At 41.4% G+C, this 21325-nt stretch overlaps 1 protein-coding gene across 1 annotated transcript in view; it reads left to right on the top strand.

Moving 5' to 3' along the window:
* Positions 1 to 21325, top strand: part of LOC134653602 (echinoderm microtubule-associated protein-like 2) — a 117686-nt gene that overhangs the window by 84593 nt on the left and 11768 nt on the right. Inside the window, exons 8-14 of the mRNA XM_063508999.1 lie at positions 3698 to 3862; positions 8675 to 8885; positions 9764 to 9967; positions 12400 to 12586; positions 14411 to 14619; positions 17665 to 17791; positions 19726 to 19856. Of these exons, the coding sequence (XP_063365069.1) occupies positions 3698 to 3862; positions 8675 to 8885; positions 9764 to 9967; positions 12400 to 12586; positions 14411 to 14619; positions 17665 to 17791; positions 19726 to 19856 (1234 nt within the window). The remainder of the gene's footprint in view (positions 1 to 3697; positions 3863 to 8674; positions 8886 to 9763; positions 9968 to 12399; positions 12587 to 14410; positions 14620 to 17664; positions 17792 to 19725; positions 19857 to 21325) is intronic.

Here is a 21325-nt window from a genome sequence, read left to right as displayed (position 1 = left end):
ACTCTGGATCACCCGAGACAGTAAATTTTTCCACTTTTCAATTATTACTTAGCTTTGTCGTTTCATTTGCAGACATTTCTGCTTGATAAAAAATGTACATTAGTACTAGACTTGAATAGGTATGCACCGGACAGACATTGTGGTCAACGTCATATGACCTTAACAAATAGACCAATGCAGATGATATCACGCCGACAATAACAAGGAAATTACTCTTGACTCACTTCGCGCTGAATGAAAAAACGTCAGATGTAAATTTCGCTAGGTAGAAGCAGGACATACACAGATTCAAGGAGCAAGGTATCCACACATTCTTGTATTAGGAAATACAGGACTGGGTGACAGTCCTTCCAGGAGAGTAATCTATTATTTTTATTATTCTGTAACGAACTCATCAATGCGGTCGAGTACGTTTTCTTTTGTAAAGCTCCAGTTCCCACTTTTCAGAAAAAGACTAAGAACAAACCCCTCTTCACATTAGATGCGCATCCGCACGTCGGCCTGGTGTGTGAGCGTGACAGGCTGACAGCGCTACGCACGTAGATAGCGATGTCCCGCTCGCACACCGGGGCGGCGTGCGGGACCGCATCCAATGCGAAGACCGCCTTAGAATACACGACCTACTTTACAGTTCACGGTCATTTCAACGCGAAGTTGCTGCGAATAAACGCCGGCTCGGCGGCATTAAGTCATATGTAGTTATGTACCGACATAAATACAAGATGTGCATGAAGTCAGGCTATCCTCAAATACCTTAACAACCAAAGCCATTAACACGTGATTACTCTATTTGTTGCACATCCATTGCTGCTTCAATTGTGAGCACACAATGTAACAACCAACAAAAGCGGCAATGTATGAGGTAGAGTTTATATTGTACGCTATTGAAGTAAGAGGTGCGCCATTCCGCGATTACACGTCAGTCTGTTGCCGTTTTTCTCGATCACCGGCTGTATGAACACAATCTGTGCCGCAACTCGTTTTGCAATTAAAAAGTTTGCCGTGTCATCCGCGCGTTTCGGAATTTAAAATAATAATTTGTGTGCGCCATGGATGAAAGGTAATTTGCCTAGTTTTTATTGTCATTTCTATAATAGCATTTCTACTGTTATTTTTATTACCTGCGTATTGTTTACCCTTATCTGATATAGATAATAGTTCCGTTGTAATGATCTATTATGACCTGCTATTATACATTTATAAAAGCTTTGTAACAAGATAATATATTTTCATTTTAGTCTGGTGCTTTAAGTTGGTAAGGACTCGGATTACGAGCGGTTCTTTTTTGGGATCTCAGTGCATTGTTAACTCCATTTTAAGGCGAGATGTCGTTCACCCCGATGTAAGTTGCTTGGGATTTTTGGTGCTTTGTCAAGGTTACAAAAATGGATTTAAAAGGCATGGATATCTGCAGGTTGTCACTAATCAGCATGATTTCTTGGCAAATAACTTTGTTTACTAACATTATTTTAACGTTATGATTGTTTTTATTTACCATCTGTCATTAACTGTTGTGAATGTATCCAAATTATTAATTAAAATGTTATGTTGTTAACAGATAGTCTGTGCGGAAAGAGAAGAGTCGTGAAATGAAGGGGAGCCCGACTCTTGTCTTTCCGCGCAACGAGTGCATAAATATTTGAGGGTACTTTTATAAAAAACCGTTATTGATGTTTCTGTGATTTTTATGGCACATCATGGCACATATTAAGGGGTCCCGTTGTTTCCCATAAAATTTTAAGTCATAATGTATTGTTTGTCATATTATCATTAGTCATAAAACTCTTGGAGGATATAACCAAACGGAGACGCCTTGTTTGTAATTTTCTGTACAAAACAGTCTGCCGATTTTTGCGGGGGAGGGGCACGTCAAATGTATACGTATCGTAAAAATAGCCGTGTCAGATAAACGTCAGTCCATACATTGTGTATGACCATTGGCCGCCTATTTTCGACAGAGGGGAAAGCCTTGTTAATGGCTACTCCGTTTGGTTATATCCTCTAAGATAAAACTGAAACCGTTAACATTTCAGGATTTTCGATAGGTTATCCTGTAGATAGGTTAGGTTAGGTTAGGTTTGTTTTATGGCAATCCTGAAAAGTGACGCGTTATGAACCAAATGAATTAGGTATGACTAACGAAAATGCGGGCACACAATACACTATGGCTTAAAACTATTTGGGAAACAATAGAGACCCACATATTAACATGTCAAATGTCAGATATGTTTTTTTTGCCGATCTCTGTCTGTGCTTCTGTTAATCTGCTGTAATACCTACAGTAGGTATCAAATCCATGTAAAAACGGGGCTGGTTATTCATGAATAATGCTGTCGCCATGAATACTTACGGATGATGTCATACCATAATGCGCCAGGCATTACCTTGATGTCCTAATAATATTTTTACAGTACCTACATGTGGGGCTAATTTTCCGCACTAGTGCGTAAAATAGCACTTTTCGTGCGTATGTCGAAACTTTAAAGTGCCATATGTACTGTAAAACGTTGTTCGATACACGTGCGAATAGGTAATTCGCAACTCGATCGATTTAAAACCTCCCTTCGGTCGTGTTTTAATTTATCGCCACTCGTTTCGAATTTTCTCTTTCTCGCACTTGTATCGAAAATAACTATTTTTCCGTATTTAGCTTATCCCACATAAATATTTTCTATATGTATATAAAAGTATAAACGTCATGAGCCATTGCATATTTCTCAACCGATAAGAAGAGAAGAATGGTATTTCTGATGAAAAGCAAACTAAATATGCGCTCTATTGAAGATAATATTCTCATTATGATAAAGAACTGCTTTTTGATTGTAAGTGCCTAAACATAAATGAGTATGTTTTTTTAGTTAGGTACCTACTTGACCCGCATGACAGCGATCAATTATTCAAACTTAAAGTGTTTTCTACTGGTTTTTTACCGCCATACCTATTATCACTAAGTACTTAATAAAAATACGTATGGTGTATTTGGATAATTCCGAATGTCGAAAACCGTGGATAATTCTGAAAAGGAACTCATATTATATTGGATTTTTGTGTGATTTTCATCGGGTTTTCGGAATCATCTGACATACGAAATTACCTGAATTCTCCTTATTACTTTACACATTCTCCGAGGTCGGTTACCTAATGGTAATAGTTTAACGTAGGCACTGGTTTTTGCGAACTTTGTGACCCCGGTGCAAGGCCAAAATAACGCCACGTATGTAGGCGGGAGGCATAGAGCAAAAACCTGACAAAAAGTTTTTTACATCATTAACATACCTACTAATTGGGTTTCAAATTCTCTTCAAAAAACTACATTAAATTGCCCTAAACGCCGGATTTTTTCCAAGGTAAAATTTGTATGTAGTTTTTAAGCCTCTAATCGCCCAGGGGTCTCCCATTCCATTGTGTGTTTGACATCTCAAGATTGCATTTGTCTTTGGGAAGTTTCGACTATTGGGTGGCTAGAGGTAAACCTCTCCCGCCCGCTTCACACGGGTCTTCAAACTTTTTACTCGAGGGCCACGGCCACGCTCCTGCGTCGCTTTCTTTTCACGAGCTGGACTGGCTCCAAGTCCCGACCCCGCGAGTGCCAATTTATTTATTTAAAGAGATACAAATGGCGGACTTAATGTCCCATCGCATTCTCTACAAATCTCAATTTCGATTTCCCTGATCTAACACAATGTTATAATTCCAGCACGCACACCTGCCAATACAACGAGGAAGATGGCACGATGCGCATGTACCTGCGCGGGAGGCCCGTGGTGCTGTACGGACCCTCGGACCTCGACGGGTTCGACCCGGCCAAGGTCGCGCCGCCGCCGCAGAACAAGCTCAAGCTGGAGTGGATCTATGGATACAGGTGAGGCTCACACTGCCAGTACAGCGAGGATGGCTCCGTGTACCTGCGCGGGAGGCCCGTGGTGCTGTACGGACCCTCGGACCTCGACGGGTTCGACCCGGCCAAGCCCGGCCAAGGATACAGGTGAGGCTTACACCTGACAGTATAACGAAGAAGGCTCCGTGTCGCATGTCAATTCATAAAATGAAAACAAATCGTACTCTGGTACTTATACACTAAACTAAATCGGTGATGAGACTCAATTGTAGGGTAGGTGAGCTTGGTATACGAGTATGTATTTAGGTTTCTATTGACCGACTCCATCAGGGGTAATTTTAGTGGGACTTATTATTCAGACAAAAGAAAAGCGGTGAACAATACCTTATATTATAAAGTTATAATTTAGGTAGTGGTTATGAAATAACAGCACTTTTTCCCCATCATGTGTGACACAATATCGATTGTTGATAGTATTCAAGGTCGCCTGAATTTAGTCGCTGACCGCAACAGGCAAATTAAATATTTAGTTTTTCGACAAATTACTACCGATTACTAACAATTCATGTCGATTGATTGATACGTTGAATTGATAGAATAGATAGATCTCAATAGATTTATACTTTCACGCAATTCACGTTTGTACAGTTAGTTTTAATAAATACTTAATTTTGAGCACGATATGTACCTACATTTGTTTTTTTTTTGTATTTTGTGCAATAAAGTTTAAATAAATAAATATGATACTCAACTAATTGTTTAAAGCCATAATCGTTTTACAATGTTCCAACTCCTAAAGAGGGGAGGGGAGATCTTTGATCCAATACTAGAATAAAAACCTAGATGACACATATGTATTTCGATACCAGAAAGTCGCAGTGACCCCAGGCCCCAGACTCATTTATTTTCACGCGCAAGGTACAGTCATCTGCAGTAATATTTTACTTTTGTATAAACTCTTTTTGCGGAGTTTTGTTATCTTACTGATTTATAGTAAAACAAAGAGATAAAATAATTATGAATGCTATCTAACTAAGCTAATGCTGTACGGGTTTTGGTAGCGTCGAAGTATTCACGTGCACACCACTAGAACCTACCTACATATTTCTATGGGAATTCAGTACTCTGTCGCTTGCTTGGTTAATGAATTAGCTTGTATGTACTTACTCTATTTCAACAATCATGGTGTGGTAAATGTATTGTCGCTGAATATTCTGGCAGGCAAAATATTGCGCTGTCTATTTCCCATTCTTGAAACTGTCCACTTTACCAATTGGCCACCGATTACACCCACACGGCCTAGATCTCCTTCTAGGGATACATTTAACCCTTTAAATAGAACTGAGAGCCATCTGCGTTTGATTAGGTACTCATTTAACTTCCTAAATTGATTTCCTATTCTACAATTTGGGCGTCGTAAATACAACATTGCCCGGTAAATAGGTACCTACTTAACTAATATGCAAAAAAACCTTTCAAAATGGAACGTAGATTCAATCAATCAATCTATCAATCAATCGTTTGTTTTATTCTTTCGCTCCCGCAATTATATTTTGGGAAAAGTAGAACAATAATAATATTTTAGGATACATATAGTAAAATCAACTATCCTCGTAAGACCCAGGGCAATTTTGGGCGCGTTTGAATTTGGAACTTTCTTTTATTTCTATATGAGTTCAAAACTCGAATTTAATTTTACACGGGGACTTACGACTCTTACGAGGCTATGCAACTATAGCAAATTTTTAATTTTTATCATTAATTATTAGTCTTCCATTCCATGTACCTAACTAATGGTAATGATGGCGATAAAAAATGTTGAATTCAATTATTATTTCAATTATAATTAACGTTTTCATTAATTAGTGAGTAGGTGCATTAAGTAACTAATTTTCATTATTAATAAGCCTCTGGGGTAATACCTAATAGTGGATGGGCTGATGTGTTTTAATTATAAAAGTGTACTCGTACGGCTCGTACCGATACAAATAATGGTCTTAAGGGACAACATACCCTATACCCTATTACTTTTATATGAACAGTTGGTAGATTAGGTAGTTAGTTAGGCCAGGCATTTCGTAAATGTGAATCTATTGACGTATTCATATATCAGGAGGTCCCGGGATCGAATCCTGGTAAGGGCATATATTTATTTGTGTGTTTATCACAAATATTTGTTCCTGAGTTATTGTTGTTTTCTATGTATTTAATCATATATTTATTACATCAATGTACCTACAAGTAAACGCCTTTAGTGAGCTTACTGTTGTAGGGTTATGAATAAATATTATTTATTTATTATAAGCTACTTACTTATTTACATGGTTATAATTTAAATTATATTTATGCATGTAAATACCTTTCTCTCAAAAAAGGTGACTAAAGGCAACCCTACTTTAGGGCATTGCTGTTTTTACGGTATAAGTACACCAAATTATTGAACAATAGTCGTTATCTAGACGAGTTTGCAATTAAATACGAAGGCCATTTCAAGGTTTTTTTACCTACAATGGTCAACCTACCTATTCTAAGTACATATTAAGGTACTACCTATTGGCTATTATATAGCCGAGTAGGTTAGCACGCACTTGTTCACGTCTCACGCAATAAATTGATCCATATCGGCTACGGGACTGTCGTTCTAATGCTCATTTAATATTAAACGGTTTCTGTTATTACGGGCACACCTACAGACATTACAGACGCATTATTTATTACGGGCAAAACAGCAATGTGTGAAAGTAGAACCCACAGACACAAGACGTAGCTGTTACATATCTGAAACTTCTCTATGTCTAACGAGATCTACCTATATGCTTACCTATATATAGGTATATTTTCTGTGTTGTATGATTATATATGACACCGTAAGATTGTGAACCCGTTAGTTTATAATCTATCGTAGGTTAGTTTAGGTTAGATTATAATATGACGAGTGTTTACAATTTTACGGTGACATATATATGTCGGTACATATATATTGTTCTGAGAAAGAAATGGACGATTATTCTCAGTATTTTAGGCTCCCGCTGTCATTTTACTGCTAAACCTAGTAATCCTACGATATTTCTGACTCTGACACGCCACATAATAAGTATAGCTCATAATGAAATTAAACCATAAACACCACTTTTATGTTCTTGTTTGCGCTAATGTATTATGTTTTCCACGAAATGTACCTTGATGAAAAATCGTATTATTTTGTCCTTATTTTTTATGACACATTATTTGTTTTGTGCACTTAGACATGATTCGTACCTACTTCATTTTTGAAACCTATTGAGTACCTAATACCTAATTTGACCTACCTTAAAACGTCAAATTCTGAACTTTTATTAACCTACAACTTTTACAACGGCATGCAGGTAAACTTCTGCCTCTTGTACCTTTTGTGATATGCCATAAATTTTTTAAATAAATAATAAAATGCAACTCAGATAGAATCCAAATCTACACTGAGTCAGATAAGATCGTGGCAAATTAGTAATTATCTAACAGGAAACAATAGGGACGCGAAACGTAAGACCCAGCCAAGGCCGACGCATCTTCTCGGTTGAGTGGGCAACTGTGTCCGCGGCGGGTCCGGCTTTACTTGCCACTGAGTTAGTGCTTTACGTGCTGACGGACTGATTGACTCAAATACGGCTCAAACACACAACATTGGAGGATATAACCAAACGGAGACGCCTTCTCTGTAATATTCTGTACAAAACAGTCTGCCGATTTTACGGGGCAGGGGCACGTCAGATAAACGTCAGTCCATACATTGTGTATGACCATTGGCCGCCTATTTTCGACAAAAGGGAACGCTATGGCTACTCCGTTTGGTTGTATCCTCTAAGCACACAACCATAAAACTGTAGAATGAATTATTGTCGCATGCGGTTTTTCAGGATCGATACGACCTTCATGAAAAGAGCTCTCATCTTAAACATCCCACCGACAACGCACTTACAACCCCTCTGGTGTTGCGGGTATCCATGGGCGACGGTAATCGCTTACCGTCAGACGATTCGTCTGCTCGTTTGCCTCCTGTACCTATCATAAAAAAGTCTCTTGTCATTATTTAGGGCGTCCCCTAGCTGGCGCGGTTGCACGGAGCGAAATACTAGTAGGTAATGTAGGTATGCAGAACGCTAAAGGGACCCACAGATTACCAGTTCGCCGGGCGATATCATAACAGGCTGTCAGTTAAACGCATAAGGTGACAGTTCCGAACAACTGACAGGCTGATATCGTCCGGCTAACTGGTAATGTGTGGGCCCCTATACTGACGCGGACGCGTGCGACGGATTATACCTACAATGGCACCGGCGTGAGTACGCCCGCGAGTATAGAGTACCTAAGCAACTATGTCAACACCAAACATTACGTCTGAAACGTTATGTCTGAAAGGACATAATTTTGAATCATATTGTCTACTGAGTCAAGTTGAGGTCATACTCAATTGACGCAAAATTGACTACTTTAGGTATACAATGTTCCACATCTCTGCTGCCGCCCACTTCAATTACTAATACTGTGATAATTACGTGAGTTAGCACTTTTTCTTCACAATCTATATCATGCCCAATGATGGCTGCTTTTACGACATAGAACTACGTCATAACTTTTTTCATGACAATCATGCCTAATACGAGTAGGTATACCTACCTAGGTACATCTACTTCCCAAAATATCGGAATTGAAATCACTAGAATTGTCTTGATATGAGTTGTCTGTTGAAAGAAAAGCACAGTCAGCGATAAAAGCTTGTGTCAAAAATGTAATCTTAGACAAAAACCTTATTTATTTGCTTTCAGGGCCTTCATTTAAATATTTTAATGTTGTCCTCAGAGGCAAAGACTGCCGCAGCAACCTGTACCTCCTGCCGACCGGCGAGATCGTGTACTTCGTCGCAGCCGTGGTGGTTCTGTTCAACGTGGAGGAGCAATGCCAGCGCCACTACACCGGCCACACTGACGACGTCAAGTGCCTCGCCATACACCCCAACAAGCTTATCGTGGCCAGCGGGCAGTGCGCGGGGCACGACCGAGTCGATGCTAGGGTACGTTTATGAAGTTTGTGGCCTACATTAGGTATTTTTTCTACACCCGTACTTTTATTTGTCATTTAAAAGGTCGTACGCACACCTTTAAACCCCTATGTTATAGTTGTCAAGACAAGTCTTTAGTCTATTCCCCAAAAAAGTATTTGTGCATACACGCAGTATCTTTTTGGTACTTTTACGATACTTCGTGTAATCGCCACTTAAAAAATATTGTATGAAATACATTGTTGCTAACCTAATTTTAAGTGTCATCTCTGACAGATTAGTACTAACTAGTAGAAACAATAAAATTGCTTCAGAAGTCAGAAACGCGCATGTGACACCCGTAATATAGCAAGATACACTACGAACACCGCTTAGCGTTGCTTGTTAGTCTCCATAGGCTACTGTGGCCAAAATCGAGAAAAAAAACTGTCCAAAATTGTAATTTAACTAAGAGCAAGTACCAGGGCCTCATGAGTTACAAGAAGGTGTCGCTGACCAACCGGCCGGTGGCGCGGGGCGCGGTGGCCGGGTCGCGTATCTTAGCTGTATACTTTTGGTTTGTTTACCTACATATATGTCCTATATGATTCCACTTGTTTAAAGTATTATTTTTGTTGAATGGAAAATATTTGTTAAATTTAAAAAAAAATTTCAAAGTAAGTGCTTGGTCGTAGAAAAAGTATTGTATGCAACGTTGTTTAACTGAGTCAAAAAATACTCGTGGCGTCTTTATTAACAATTTTCGGCTTCGCCTCAAATTGTTACTCACGCCACTCGCCTTTTTTGACCCCTCTTAAACAACGGTTGCATAAAATACTATAAATTTACCGCTGTTTTCTATTGACAAAGCCAGAGTACAATTAATTATAAACATGAGTTATTCCCCGCAGCCGCATGTTCGCGTGTGGAACTCCGTCTCCCTGGCGACCCTGGCCGTGATCGGAGCGGGACAGATGGAGCGCAGCATAGCGGCGCTCTCGTTCTCGCGCGCCGACGGTGGCGCCCTCCTCGCAGCTGTAGACGAGGGCGCGGACCACACCATCTCGGTGTGGGAGTGGCAGCGGGACAAGGGGCACTGCCTCGCCGAGACCAAGGTAAAATTATTATCTCCTTGCCATGTGCGATAGCGACTGTCAATTCTTCTCCGGATTTTAGAAGGCCAGTATAGTTTGTAGCTTTCTAATAGACCCCGAAGGCTAATCCTATTGTCTATTGTTAAGAAAAACCGCTTGTGCCACGTGCCACAACCACCTGCATAAAAAATCGGTACTTCGGTTACTGAGTGCCGGCGAGTCGAACGCTACAGAACCAGTCTAAAATGTGTCATCGAGATGCGTAACAAAGGCGCGTTATCGGAGAGCGCACCTACACTGGTTTTTTGAGCGTCGGACTAGCCCGCGCTCAGGTGCCAAATAGAATAACTAGGACCCTTTTTTGCAGGTAAGTAGCACGTGCGGTTTTACTGAACAATAGACAATAGGATTAGCCTTCGGAGTCTATTAGAAAGCTACAAACTATACTTGCATTTATCATAGAGAAATATAGTAAGACAAGAGTGCTCACTCCATACTATTAGTTCAGACTATTAATTTCAGTGTCTACATCTAGCATCGAGTAGCGGAACTATCAGTACTGCTACTTGACAATAGATGTAGCACCGACCGGAAAGTCTTATCTCAACAGCATAAGACTTTCCGGTCGGTGCCACATCTATTGTCAAGTAGCAGTACTGATAGTTCCGCTACTCGATGCTAGATGCTAATAGTCTTTTTGGTACTAAAACTGATGTATGGAGTGAGCACTCTATGTATTTCTTTCTCTATGCATTTATGACTTATGTTTTAATAGGCTACATGACTAATTTTCATTTATGGTATCAATCAATCGGGTTTATTTTTAGGATCAAATGTCTATATGGGACCCATTGCATTAAAGTAACACAAAAGTCAGAAATTGTAGTCAAAGGCCGACAGTCGCATTTCACTCGCGAAACGCACTAAACAAAACGATAAGGGATCGTGACGTCAAGGTCTCTGGGAGCCCAACTTGTAGTATGGACAAAACAAGAAAATTGCGTTTTTGTCGGTGAAATATTGCGTTTATGTATATAGTTGCTATACAATATTTTTCTGGATGAAATGTAAGGAATCTAATGGTACCCTTTTATCGTTTTTGCAAGTTAATAAAAACCTTAAATTTTGAAACTTTCAGGTCCTGTATTTTTGTAATTTTTCAATATTTTATTTTAATATCCACATTATTGTGATAAATTGCTTATTTGTTATCTACAGTGATCGGGGATTTCTATGCCACTTGGGGTGAATGACCTCAATCATTATGCTAGTATGGATATGCCGCGGGATTCCGGGATTCGTGTGCGATATAGGAGAGTGTTTTGGCATGTTACTGTTAATCAATTAATCATGCATTGCATATATTATTAATATTAATAATTGAAAATTTGAAATTGAAAAATTGAAAACTTAATAATTTTTTGAATAATATTTTTTCTTTAAATCATAACCAACACTGTTTTTTTACAGTCCTTTATTTTATAAACGAATTACCAACACCGAAATAGCGTTTACTTTTCGAACAGTTTTGTTCCTATCGCGGGCCAAGTGGCGTATCCATATTACCATTTCGACTTGATATCCCGCGGTGTGGCATAGAAATCCCCGATCACTGGTTATCTGGGTATTATTGACTTAATATAATAATAATAAATAAATAAATTTAACTCGCACTGTTATGGTACGGGATACATGCGCAATATATCTAAAATAAAATAAGTTAAGTTAAGTTAATGTACATATATGTTTTTAGTTTAAGGATAATCATATTGTGTGCCCTTACAGGGTGTCATGTACCTACCGCTTTATACTTGTAACACCTTACTGAATTATGAACATGGCTACAATGAAATAAAGAATAAAATAAAGAATAAAAAAATAAAGAATCTATTTTACTAGATTTTGTTATAAAATTCAACATGTGTCATCATCCCTATTGTTTCACACACACCAATCGAGATCAGTTCAAACGCAGGGGTACGAACTCTAGATATCCACTGCGTAGTAACAAGCACGGAGACCGGCTAGTAGCAGAACGACATACGTTAGCAAAATCGTCGAAGTCAGTCTATTGCTTCGGACCTTCAGTCTATAATCGATTACCTGATTGCATTAGAAATGCAACTTCCACCGAAGGATTCAAATTCAAACTAAAAAAGTGGCTTCTTGAGAAGATGTTCTATGATTACAGTGAGTTTTTTGACATTCCACTAGCGATTTAAGAAATAACATCTGGCTTGAGCGTAACGTTTGTATATTATATAGATTATTCTCATAGTTTAATAATAATTTGGTGTATATTGATAATATAATTTAATGTTGATAATTTTAATATTTAATTTCATATAGACAAATAGCAGTATGTAAAAAAAAAAAAAAAATGACATGTAACAATTGTTATCAATAAAATTTTCATTTCATTTCATTTCATTTCATTTCTATTTGTTCCGCAGTGTTCAGTGGACACGGTGGTGGCAGCCGAGTTCCACCCGCTAGACCGCAACCACATCGTGACGTGCGGCAAGAACCACATCGCGTTCTGGACGCTCGACCACACCAACATGCTCTACAAGCGCATGGGCGTGTTCGAGTCCCGGGACAAGCCCAAATACGTCACGTGTCTCGGATTCAACCACAACGGTCAGTTCTCTATTTACTAGTGTTTCTGTGCGCTGTAGATCTCGCGACCCCTATAGCTCATCTATTAAAAAAAAACTTATCGAACCTGCTCACAAAATTTCACGAGAATCGGTTGAGAAATTCGACCTGTAAAGAGAGAATTTTTGCCCAAGCTGAAACTGTGGCGTATCGCTTTTTTCTGTCAAGTGTCAAACTAAAGTTTCAATCCAGTGTGATTCACCGATAGGTCTTAATATTTAACGAATAGCATTGATTTCCATCATCATCAAATTAGATACGTGTGAAGTGAACTCAACCGCTATACAAAAAGTTTTAGGGACTTTTTAATTTTTTGAATGACCATAAACTACGCACTTCGCGACCTATTTTTTAACCGGCAACGTCGACTTTGCTGTGCATTTTTGAGAAAAACATGTTACACCAGTGACCCGTTTATCAAAAGCTTGCAACTTGTAATACAAGTAGAACTCCCTTTCTAACAAAAGCTGCCAAAAAGTGACATCCGCTTGTATTACAAGTGACAAGCTTTTGATAAACAGGGCACTGATGTAACATATTTTTCTCAAAAATGCACAGCAAAGTCGACGTTGCCGGTTAATAAATAGGTCGCGAAGTGCGTAGTTTATGATCATTCAAAAACTTAAAAAGTTAAAAACATTGCAGTATCGATTTCGGGACTGCAATGTTGCATACAAATTCCATTATTTAACGAGTTCCAAACTTTAAAAAAAATAGTCCATAGTAAATTTGTGTTTCGCGCCTTTTTTTACTGACAAGATTTGGTTGACCAGCTATAGGTTGGCGTATTTTCAGCAGAAAAATACACTTCTTTTTAGGGTTCCGTACCCAAAGGGTAAAAAACGGAACCCTTATAGATTCGTCATGTCTGTCTGTCTGTCTGTCCGTCTGTCCGTCTGTCCGTCTGTCTGTCCGTCCGTATGTCACAGCCACTTTTCTCCGAAACTATAAGAACTATACTGTTGAAACTTGGTAAGTAGATGTATTCTGTGAACCGCATTAAGATTTTCACACAAAAATAGAAAAAAAACAATAAATTTTTGGGGTTCCCCATACTTTGAACTGAAACTCAAAAATTTTTTTTTCATCAAACCCATACGTGTGGGGTATCTATGGATAGGTCTTCAAAAATGATATTGAGGTTTCTAATATCATTTTTTTCTAAACTGAATAGTTTGCGCGAGAGACACTTCCAAAGTGGTAAAATGTGTGTCCCCCCCCCTGTAACTTCTAAAATAAGAGAATGATAAAACTAAAAAAAATATATGATGTACATTACCATGTAAACTTCCACCGAAAATTGGTTTGAACGAGATCTAGTAAGTAGTTTTTTTTTTATACGTCATAAATCGCCTAAATACGGAACCCTTCATGGGCGAGTCCGACTCGCACTTGGCCGCTTTTTTTTTAAAGGCGGCAAGCAAATCTTTTTAATGGTTTTACTTTTTTCTGTGAAGATTAGAACGTTGCTTCTGTAAAATATTTTTATTCCTTGCACCATTTTTGAGAAAAGCACTATTATATGACTCGGCTGGAAGGCTACTTGCCGGCTTCGGATTCAATTAAACGGACTCCCAAGGTCGTCCGTTTAAAACGAATCCTCAGCCTGCAAGTAGCTACTTCCGATCCTCGACAATAATGTACTATTACAACTACCCGTCCCTCTTTTATTAACACAGATAGAAAAAGACGGGTAGTTTATCTCGCCGCGAGATACTGTCGCGCCAATCATGTGCTAAGGATGCAGAGGTTCTCAACCGGTATTCGGCGAGTATCAATATAATAATGTACTATTTCTCCGCCCAGGCGACGTGTTGTCTGGCGACTCGAGCGGCAACATCACGGTGTGGGGCCGCGGCACCAACACCGTGGCGAAGCTGGTCCGCGGCGCGCACGCCGGCTCCGTGTTCTCGCTGCTCGCGCTCAAGGACGGCTGCGTCGTCAGCGGCGGCGGCAAGGACGGACGCGTCGTCATGTTCGACGCGGAGCTCAACGCCACGGGACACGAGAACATTGTGAGTCACCTGCTAACAAATCTGCCTTTCGGTGGAGACTACAACGGTCCTAGTCGAAGTCGAAGTCATTCTCAATGCCACGGGACATGAGAACATTGTGAGTTCTCCTAACAAATCTGCCTTTCAGAAGAGACTGCAACGTTCCTAGTCGTAATCGAAGTCATTCTCAATGCCACAGGACATGAGAACATTGTGAGTCACCTGCTAACAAACCTGCCTTTCAGTAGAGACTACAACGATCCTAGTCGAAGTCGAAGTCATTCTCAATGCCACGGGACATGAGAATATTATGAGTCACCCTGCTAACAAATCTGCCTTTCAGAAGAGACTACAACGGTCCTAGTCGTAATCGAAGTCATTCTCAATGCCACGGGACATGGGAACATTGTGAGTTCTCCTAACAAATCTGTCTTTCAGTAGATACTACAACGGTCCTAGTCATAGCCATTCTCAACGCCACGGGACATGAGAACATTGTGAGTCTCCGCCTAACAAACCTGCCTTTCAGAAGAGACTACAACGTTCCTAGTCGTAGTCAATCTCAATGCCACGGGACATGAGAACATTGTGAGTAAATTGTGAGTTCTCCTAACAAATCTGCCTTTCAGAAGAGACTGCAACGTTCCTAATCGTAATCGAAGTCGTTCTCAATGCCACGGGACATGAGAACATTGTGAGTCACCTCCTAACAAATCTGCCTTTCAGTAGAGACTGCAACGTTCCTAGTCGTAATCGAAGTCACTCTACTTAACATATAGTCCGGCTTCTAAATTCAAAGTACAGTCCCACCCAGAAGAAAGCATGAAACTTGGCATGCGTATAGTAAAAATGCAAGTGGAGACGACCTATCAAGTGGCTCCCCTCCCCCCCCTGTCCTTTTCCCTCACTTGTGTCTCATGTCTAAATGACGTTTTTATTCTTTATTCTTTATTTCATTGTAGCCATGTTCATAATACAGTAAGGTGTTACAAGTATAAAGCGGTAGGTACATGACACCCTGTAAGGGCACACAATATGATTATCCTTAAACTAAAAACATATATATACAATTAAAGGCTGGTAGTTCCCCGGGATTAGACGGTATCACACCAGATTTATTAAAAATGACTGTGACTAGCGTTACCGAGCCCATCACTTATTTGTGTAATCTGAGCATAACTTCCGCTACTTTCCCAAATCTTCTCAAACTAGCTTCAGTAACACCAATTTACAAGGCGGGTAGTAGAGAACAAGTCACTAACTATAGGCCAATTTCCTTGCTTAGTATAATTGGTAAACTCATTGAGAAAATTATCAATGCACAGTTGTTGTTGTTTCTTGAGCGCAATAACAGCCTGTCGCCTATCCAATTTGGCTTTAGACAAAAGAGATCCACCGAACAAGCGATTGACCTACTTGTTGGTAAAATTGTAGATTCCTTAGATAAAGGCGAAAAGTGCGTAGGATTATTTTTAGATCTTGCCAAGGCCTTCGATACAGTTTCTATTCCGATCCTTTTGGCTAAACTCGAGAGCCTTGGCATCAGGGGACTCCCACTTAAGTGGTTTGAATCTTACTTACGAGATCGTAAGCAATGTGTTCGGGTGGGAGACAATGCCAGCGACTTTGCTAACGTAGATTTTGGGGTCCCCCAGGGAAGTGTACTCGGCCCAACTTTGTTTTTGGCTTACATCAACGGCCTCTGTAACCTTAAACTAACAAATGCTATAACTATATCGTTTGCCGATGATACAGCTATTCTGGTACGCGGAAAAACCTGGCCAGAAGTCCAGAGCACCGCGGAGCTTAACTTAAAACTAGTTGTAGAGTGGCTCGATTCCAACCTGCTGACATTAAACGTCCAGAAGACCAAATATGTCTGTTTCTCAATCGACTCCAGAGGCCAACCTCATGACGGATTTTGTATTACGGTTAGACATCAGAATGACGTGTTGTCCGGGTCCTCTAATTTAACCAGTGCTAGCTTCTTAGAGCGTTCAAACACCATGCGTTACCTTGGTGTACTGCTCGATACTCACCTCACTTGGCGGCAGCACATCGAGTCACTCAAAAGCCGTCTTCGTAAGCTTACGTATGTCTTTCGAACTTTAAGAAATATTGCATATCCCGAGCTGTTGAGGACAGTTTACTTCGCTCTTTGTGAATCCGTGCTATGCTACTGCAATTCAGTGTGGGGAGGGGCGGCAAAGACGCACCTCATTACTTTAGAAAGAGCTCAACGGTCTCTTCTCAAAGTTATTTACCGGAAACCATCACGATACAGTACTAAAGAACTATACACGCTTGCCAATGTTCTCTCGGTTCGCCAATTGTATCTTAGAAAAATCATGTACAATTATGGAAAACTGCATGACAAGATTTTTGAAGCAGACACAAGACGCCGTCAGCGCTGGAAAACCACAAAAACGCGTACAAAATTTGCCCAAAGATTTCACCCCTTCATTTCAGCTCTAGTAATGAAATCATTCTGCAAACTACATCCCATAAAGGGACCTCCTAGCAAACGGTATTTAACTAATTGGCTTACTCAACTAGATTACCACGACACTGAACTCCTCCTAAACGTGTTAAAATAATTAATTAAATATTTACAATACTTACATAGATATACATTTTATAATAATAACATTGAAATAATACTCCCTTATCATAAATATTATAGTATGCATTTTTACACACTAACACACACACACACACACACACACACACACACACACACACACACTCACACACACACAGTGTAACTCTCTGTACAATTTGTACCTACCAATATATAGATTAAGAAACTAGTATAAGTAACGAAACTGTGTCCTGTAACACAGGGTTTCCTAGATCAGGACACAGGGACGTGATTTACTGTATGTCTAAATTTATACAATAAACTTTTTTCATTTTTTTTTTTTTTTTTTTTTCATTTTTTTCATTTCATATGTACATTAACTTAACTTATTTCATTTTAGGTATATTGCGCATGTATCCCGTACCATAACAGTGCGAGTTAAATTTATTTATTTATTTATTTATTTATTATTATTTTATCCTCAGATCGAAGGTCACTACGGCGGCGTGCGAGTACTGGCCGAGGGTCGCGGCAGCCAGCTGCTCGTGGGCACCACCAAGAACTGCATCCTGCACGGAGACCTGCAGCTCGGCTTCTCGCCCGCCGTGCTAGGTATACTGGATCAACCTAATCTTGTCAGTAGTAAACGGCGGCAAAGGAGGATGGGCAGATTTGTATGGACACTGGCCTATGAGCCAATAAGAATAAGCGACATACCATTGGAAAGGTTTTTTTATATACTCCATTTTTTTGTATGACGAGACTTGTCAAATCTCTGTTTAAAAAAAACAAATATGACACAAAAAAACATAAGAAAACGAATAGAAAAACTAAAATATCGTGACACCAAATCATCCACAATAACAAAACCTTAATGATCTGCGACACAGGAACTTGGTACCGAAAAAAACTATACAGTCACGTTTAAACTCACACTACTTTTTGCGGTGATAACTTTTTTCACACAAAGATTTGGGACTATCTGCCATAGTAAAAGTATTAGAACTTAGAATAAGCTATCCAGTGACATATAGCTTGTCCTTATTGGTCATTAGGCCAATTTGCCCACCCTCCTTTGAAAAATCGCGGGTTAGCAACACTGTGTTCGGATAATTCCAAAATCGCGTGTCATCTGTGTGTTATCTGTGGAATGTGGATCGTGAATGACAGCCACCATCTTATTGGTTACATTCTGAATCGTTTCTATTTCAAGAGAAATTTCTGCTGTCACCATTAAATACCAAGATTATGCATGACCTCAAGCAAAGCTAAGGTGCCCACGATGTACAATCATGCTCGTTGACGGTAAACATTACTAAAATTTGAGGTTATGATAATTCACTCGAACTGACGTATTGCTGCTTTTCTTAGCGCAATTCTGCTCTTTGAGTATTACATGGTGTTACCCTACTTTAATTTGCAGTACATTGCTACTGACAAGATTTGCTTGACGCACTATAAGTGTTCATAAAGGTTCAGTTTTGTTGGTCGAGAGGGCCCGCATGCGGGGTGCGGGCGATTTCCATAAAGCAACCGCCCCGCATTCGGGGAACTGTCTTCATCGGTCGATAGCCCACATGCCGAGAGATTTCCAAAACTCATGTCATTACAGTTTCACTAATCGTCGCCTGCGTAGGGTTGCAAATAGAAAAAGAACCAAATTTTTTTTTATAAAACATGAAAAAAAACCTGGCACCATGGTTTTTTTTCTAAATTAGGTGTTTTTTTCAGATGAACAAAAATATGCCACAATAACGGTTTTTCGTGATTTATTTATATAAGTAACTTAAAACTAAGTACATTAAAGTAAGTATGTCAGTACAGTATCCGGAATCCCTGAATTCCCCGATGCGGCGACGAGAGGCGTTGGTGTTGCCAAAAGTAAATTGCGATAACTACCACTACAGATTTCATTTATGTTGTTATTAATCAAAGTTGTTAAATTAAATCGGTTTAATGGTTAACATAAAGTCTAAAACAAGTAAAACAACCGTATAAAAGTATTAACTGCCTTGCAAATTTTGAGTTTTCATACTTGAAAAAAAACGTACTCTAGAAAAAAAACCCGCCAAGTGCGAGTTGGACTCGCGCACGAAGGGTTCCGCACCATCAATAAAAATAGAGCAAAACAAGCAAAAAAAAAACAAGCAAAATAACGGTCACCCATCCAAGTACTGACCCCGCCCGACGTTGCTTAACTTCGGTCAAAAATCACGTTTGTTGTATGGGAGCCCCACTTAAATCTTTATTTTATTCTGTTTTTAGTATTTGTTGTTATAGCGGCAACAGAAATACATCATCTGTGAAAATTTCAACTGTCTAGCTATCACGGTTCGTGAGAAATACAGCTTGGTGACAGACGGACGGACGGACGGACGGACGGACAGCGGAGTCTTAGTAATAGGGTCCCGTTTTTACCCTTTGGGTACGGAACCCTAAAAACGGTTTAGTTTTCATGTTTTTTTTTCAAGTCAGAAAGAAAACGTTTTTTTACAACCCTACGCCTGCGTAATACGAGTAATGTATGTTATTGTATAATTGTGCAGGTCACGTGGACGAGTTGTGGGGGCTGGCGGCCCACCCCACTCTGCCGCAGTTCGTGACGGCGGGCTGGGACCGTCTGCTGCAGCTGTGGGACGGCATGAGCCACTCCACCGTGTGGAGCAAGGACATCGAGGTATATTGTGCAGGTCACGTGGACGAGTTGTGGGCGCTGGCGGCCCACCCCACTCTGCCGCAGTTCGTGACGGCGGGCTGGGACCGTCTGCTGCAGCTGTGGGACGGCATGAGCCACTCCACCGTGTGGAGCAAGGACATCGAGGTATATTGTGCAGGTCACGTGGACGAGTTGTGGGGACTAGCAGCCCACCCTACCCTACCGCAGTTCGTGACGGCGGGCTGGGACCGTCTGCTGCAGCTGTGGGACGGCATGAGCCACTCCACCGTGTGGAGCAAGGACATCGAGGTATATTGTGCAGGTCACGTGGACGAGTTGTGGGGGCTGGCGGCCCACCCTACCCTACCGCAGTTCGTGACGGCGGGCTGGGACCGTCTGCTGCAGCTGTGGGACGGCATGAGCCACTCCACCGTGTGGAGCAAGGACATCGAGGTATATTGTGCAGGTCACGTGGACGAGTTGTGGGCGCTGGCGGCCCACCCCACTCTGCCGCAGTTCGTGACGGCGGGCTGGGACCGTCTGCTGCAGCTGTGGGACGGCATGAGCCACTCCACCGTGTGGAGCAAGGACATCGAGGTATATTGTGCAGGTCACGTGGACGAGTTGTGGGGGCTGGCGGCCCACCCTACCCTGCCGCAGTTCGTGACGGCGGGCTGGGACCGTCTGCTGCAGCTGTGGGACGGCATGAGCCACTCCACCGTGTGGAGCAAGGACATCGAGGTATATTGTGCAGGTCACGTGGACGAGTTGTGGGGACTAGCAGCCCACCCTACCCTACCGCAGTTCGTGACGGCGGGCTGGGACCGTCTGCTGCAGCTGTGGGACGGCATGAGCCACTCCACCGTGTGGAGCAAGGACATCGAGGTATATTGTGCAGGTCACGTGGACGAGTTGTGGGGACTAGCAGCCCACCCTACCCTACCGCAGTTCGTGACGGCGGGCTGGGACCGTCTGCTGCAGCTGTGGGACGGCATGAGCCACTCCACCGTGTGGAGCAAGGACATCGAGGTATATTGTGCAGGTCACGTGGACAAGTTGTGGGGGCTGGCGGCCCACCCTACCCTACCGCAGTTCGTGACGGCGGGCTGGGACCGTCTGCTGCAGCTGTGGGACGGCATGAGCCACTCCACCGTGTGGAGCAAGGACATCGAGGTATATTGTGCAGGTCACGTGGACGAGTTGTGGGGACTAGCAGCCCACCCTACCCTACCGCAGTTCGTGACGGCGGGCTGGGACCGTCTGCTGCAGCTGTGGGACGGCATGAGCCACTCCACCGTGTGGAGCAAGGACATCGAGGTATATTGTGCAGGTCACGTGGACGAGTTGTGGGGGCTGGCGGCCCACCCTACCCTACCGCAGTTCGTGACGGCGGGCTGGGACCGTCTGCTGCAGCTGTGGGACGGCATGAGCCACTCCACCGTGTGGAGCAAGGACATCGAGGTATATTGTGCAGGTCACGTGGACGAGTT

This window comes from Cydia amplana, chromosome 13 (assembly GCF_948474715.1).
Source record: "Cydia amplana chromosome 13, ilCydAmpl1.1, whole genome shotgun sequence".
NCBI classification, from domain to species: domain Eukaryota; kingdom Metazoa; phylum Arthropoda; class Insecta; order Lepidoptera; family Tortricidae; genus Cydia; species Cydia amplana.
The sequence above is the reverse complement of the archived record's forward strand: the minus strand, read 5'-3'. Positions and strand labels throughout refer to the sequence as shown.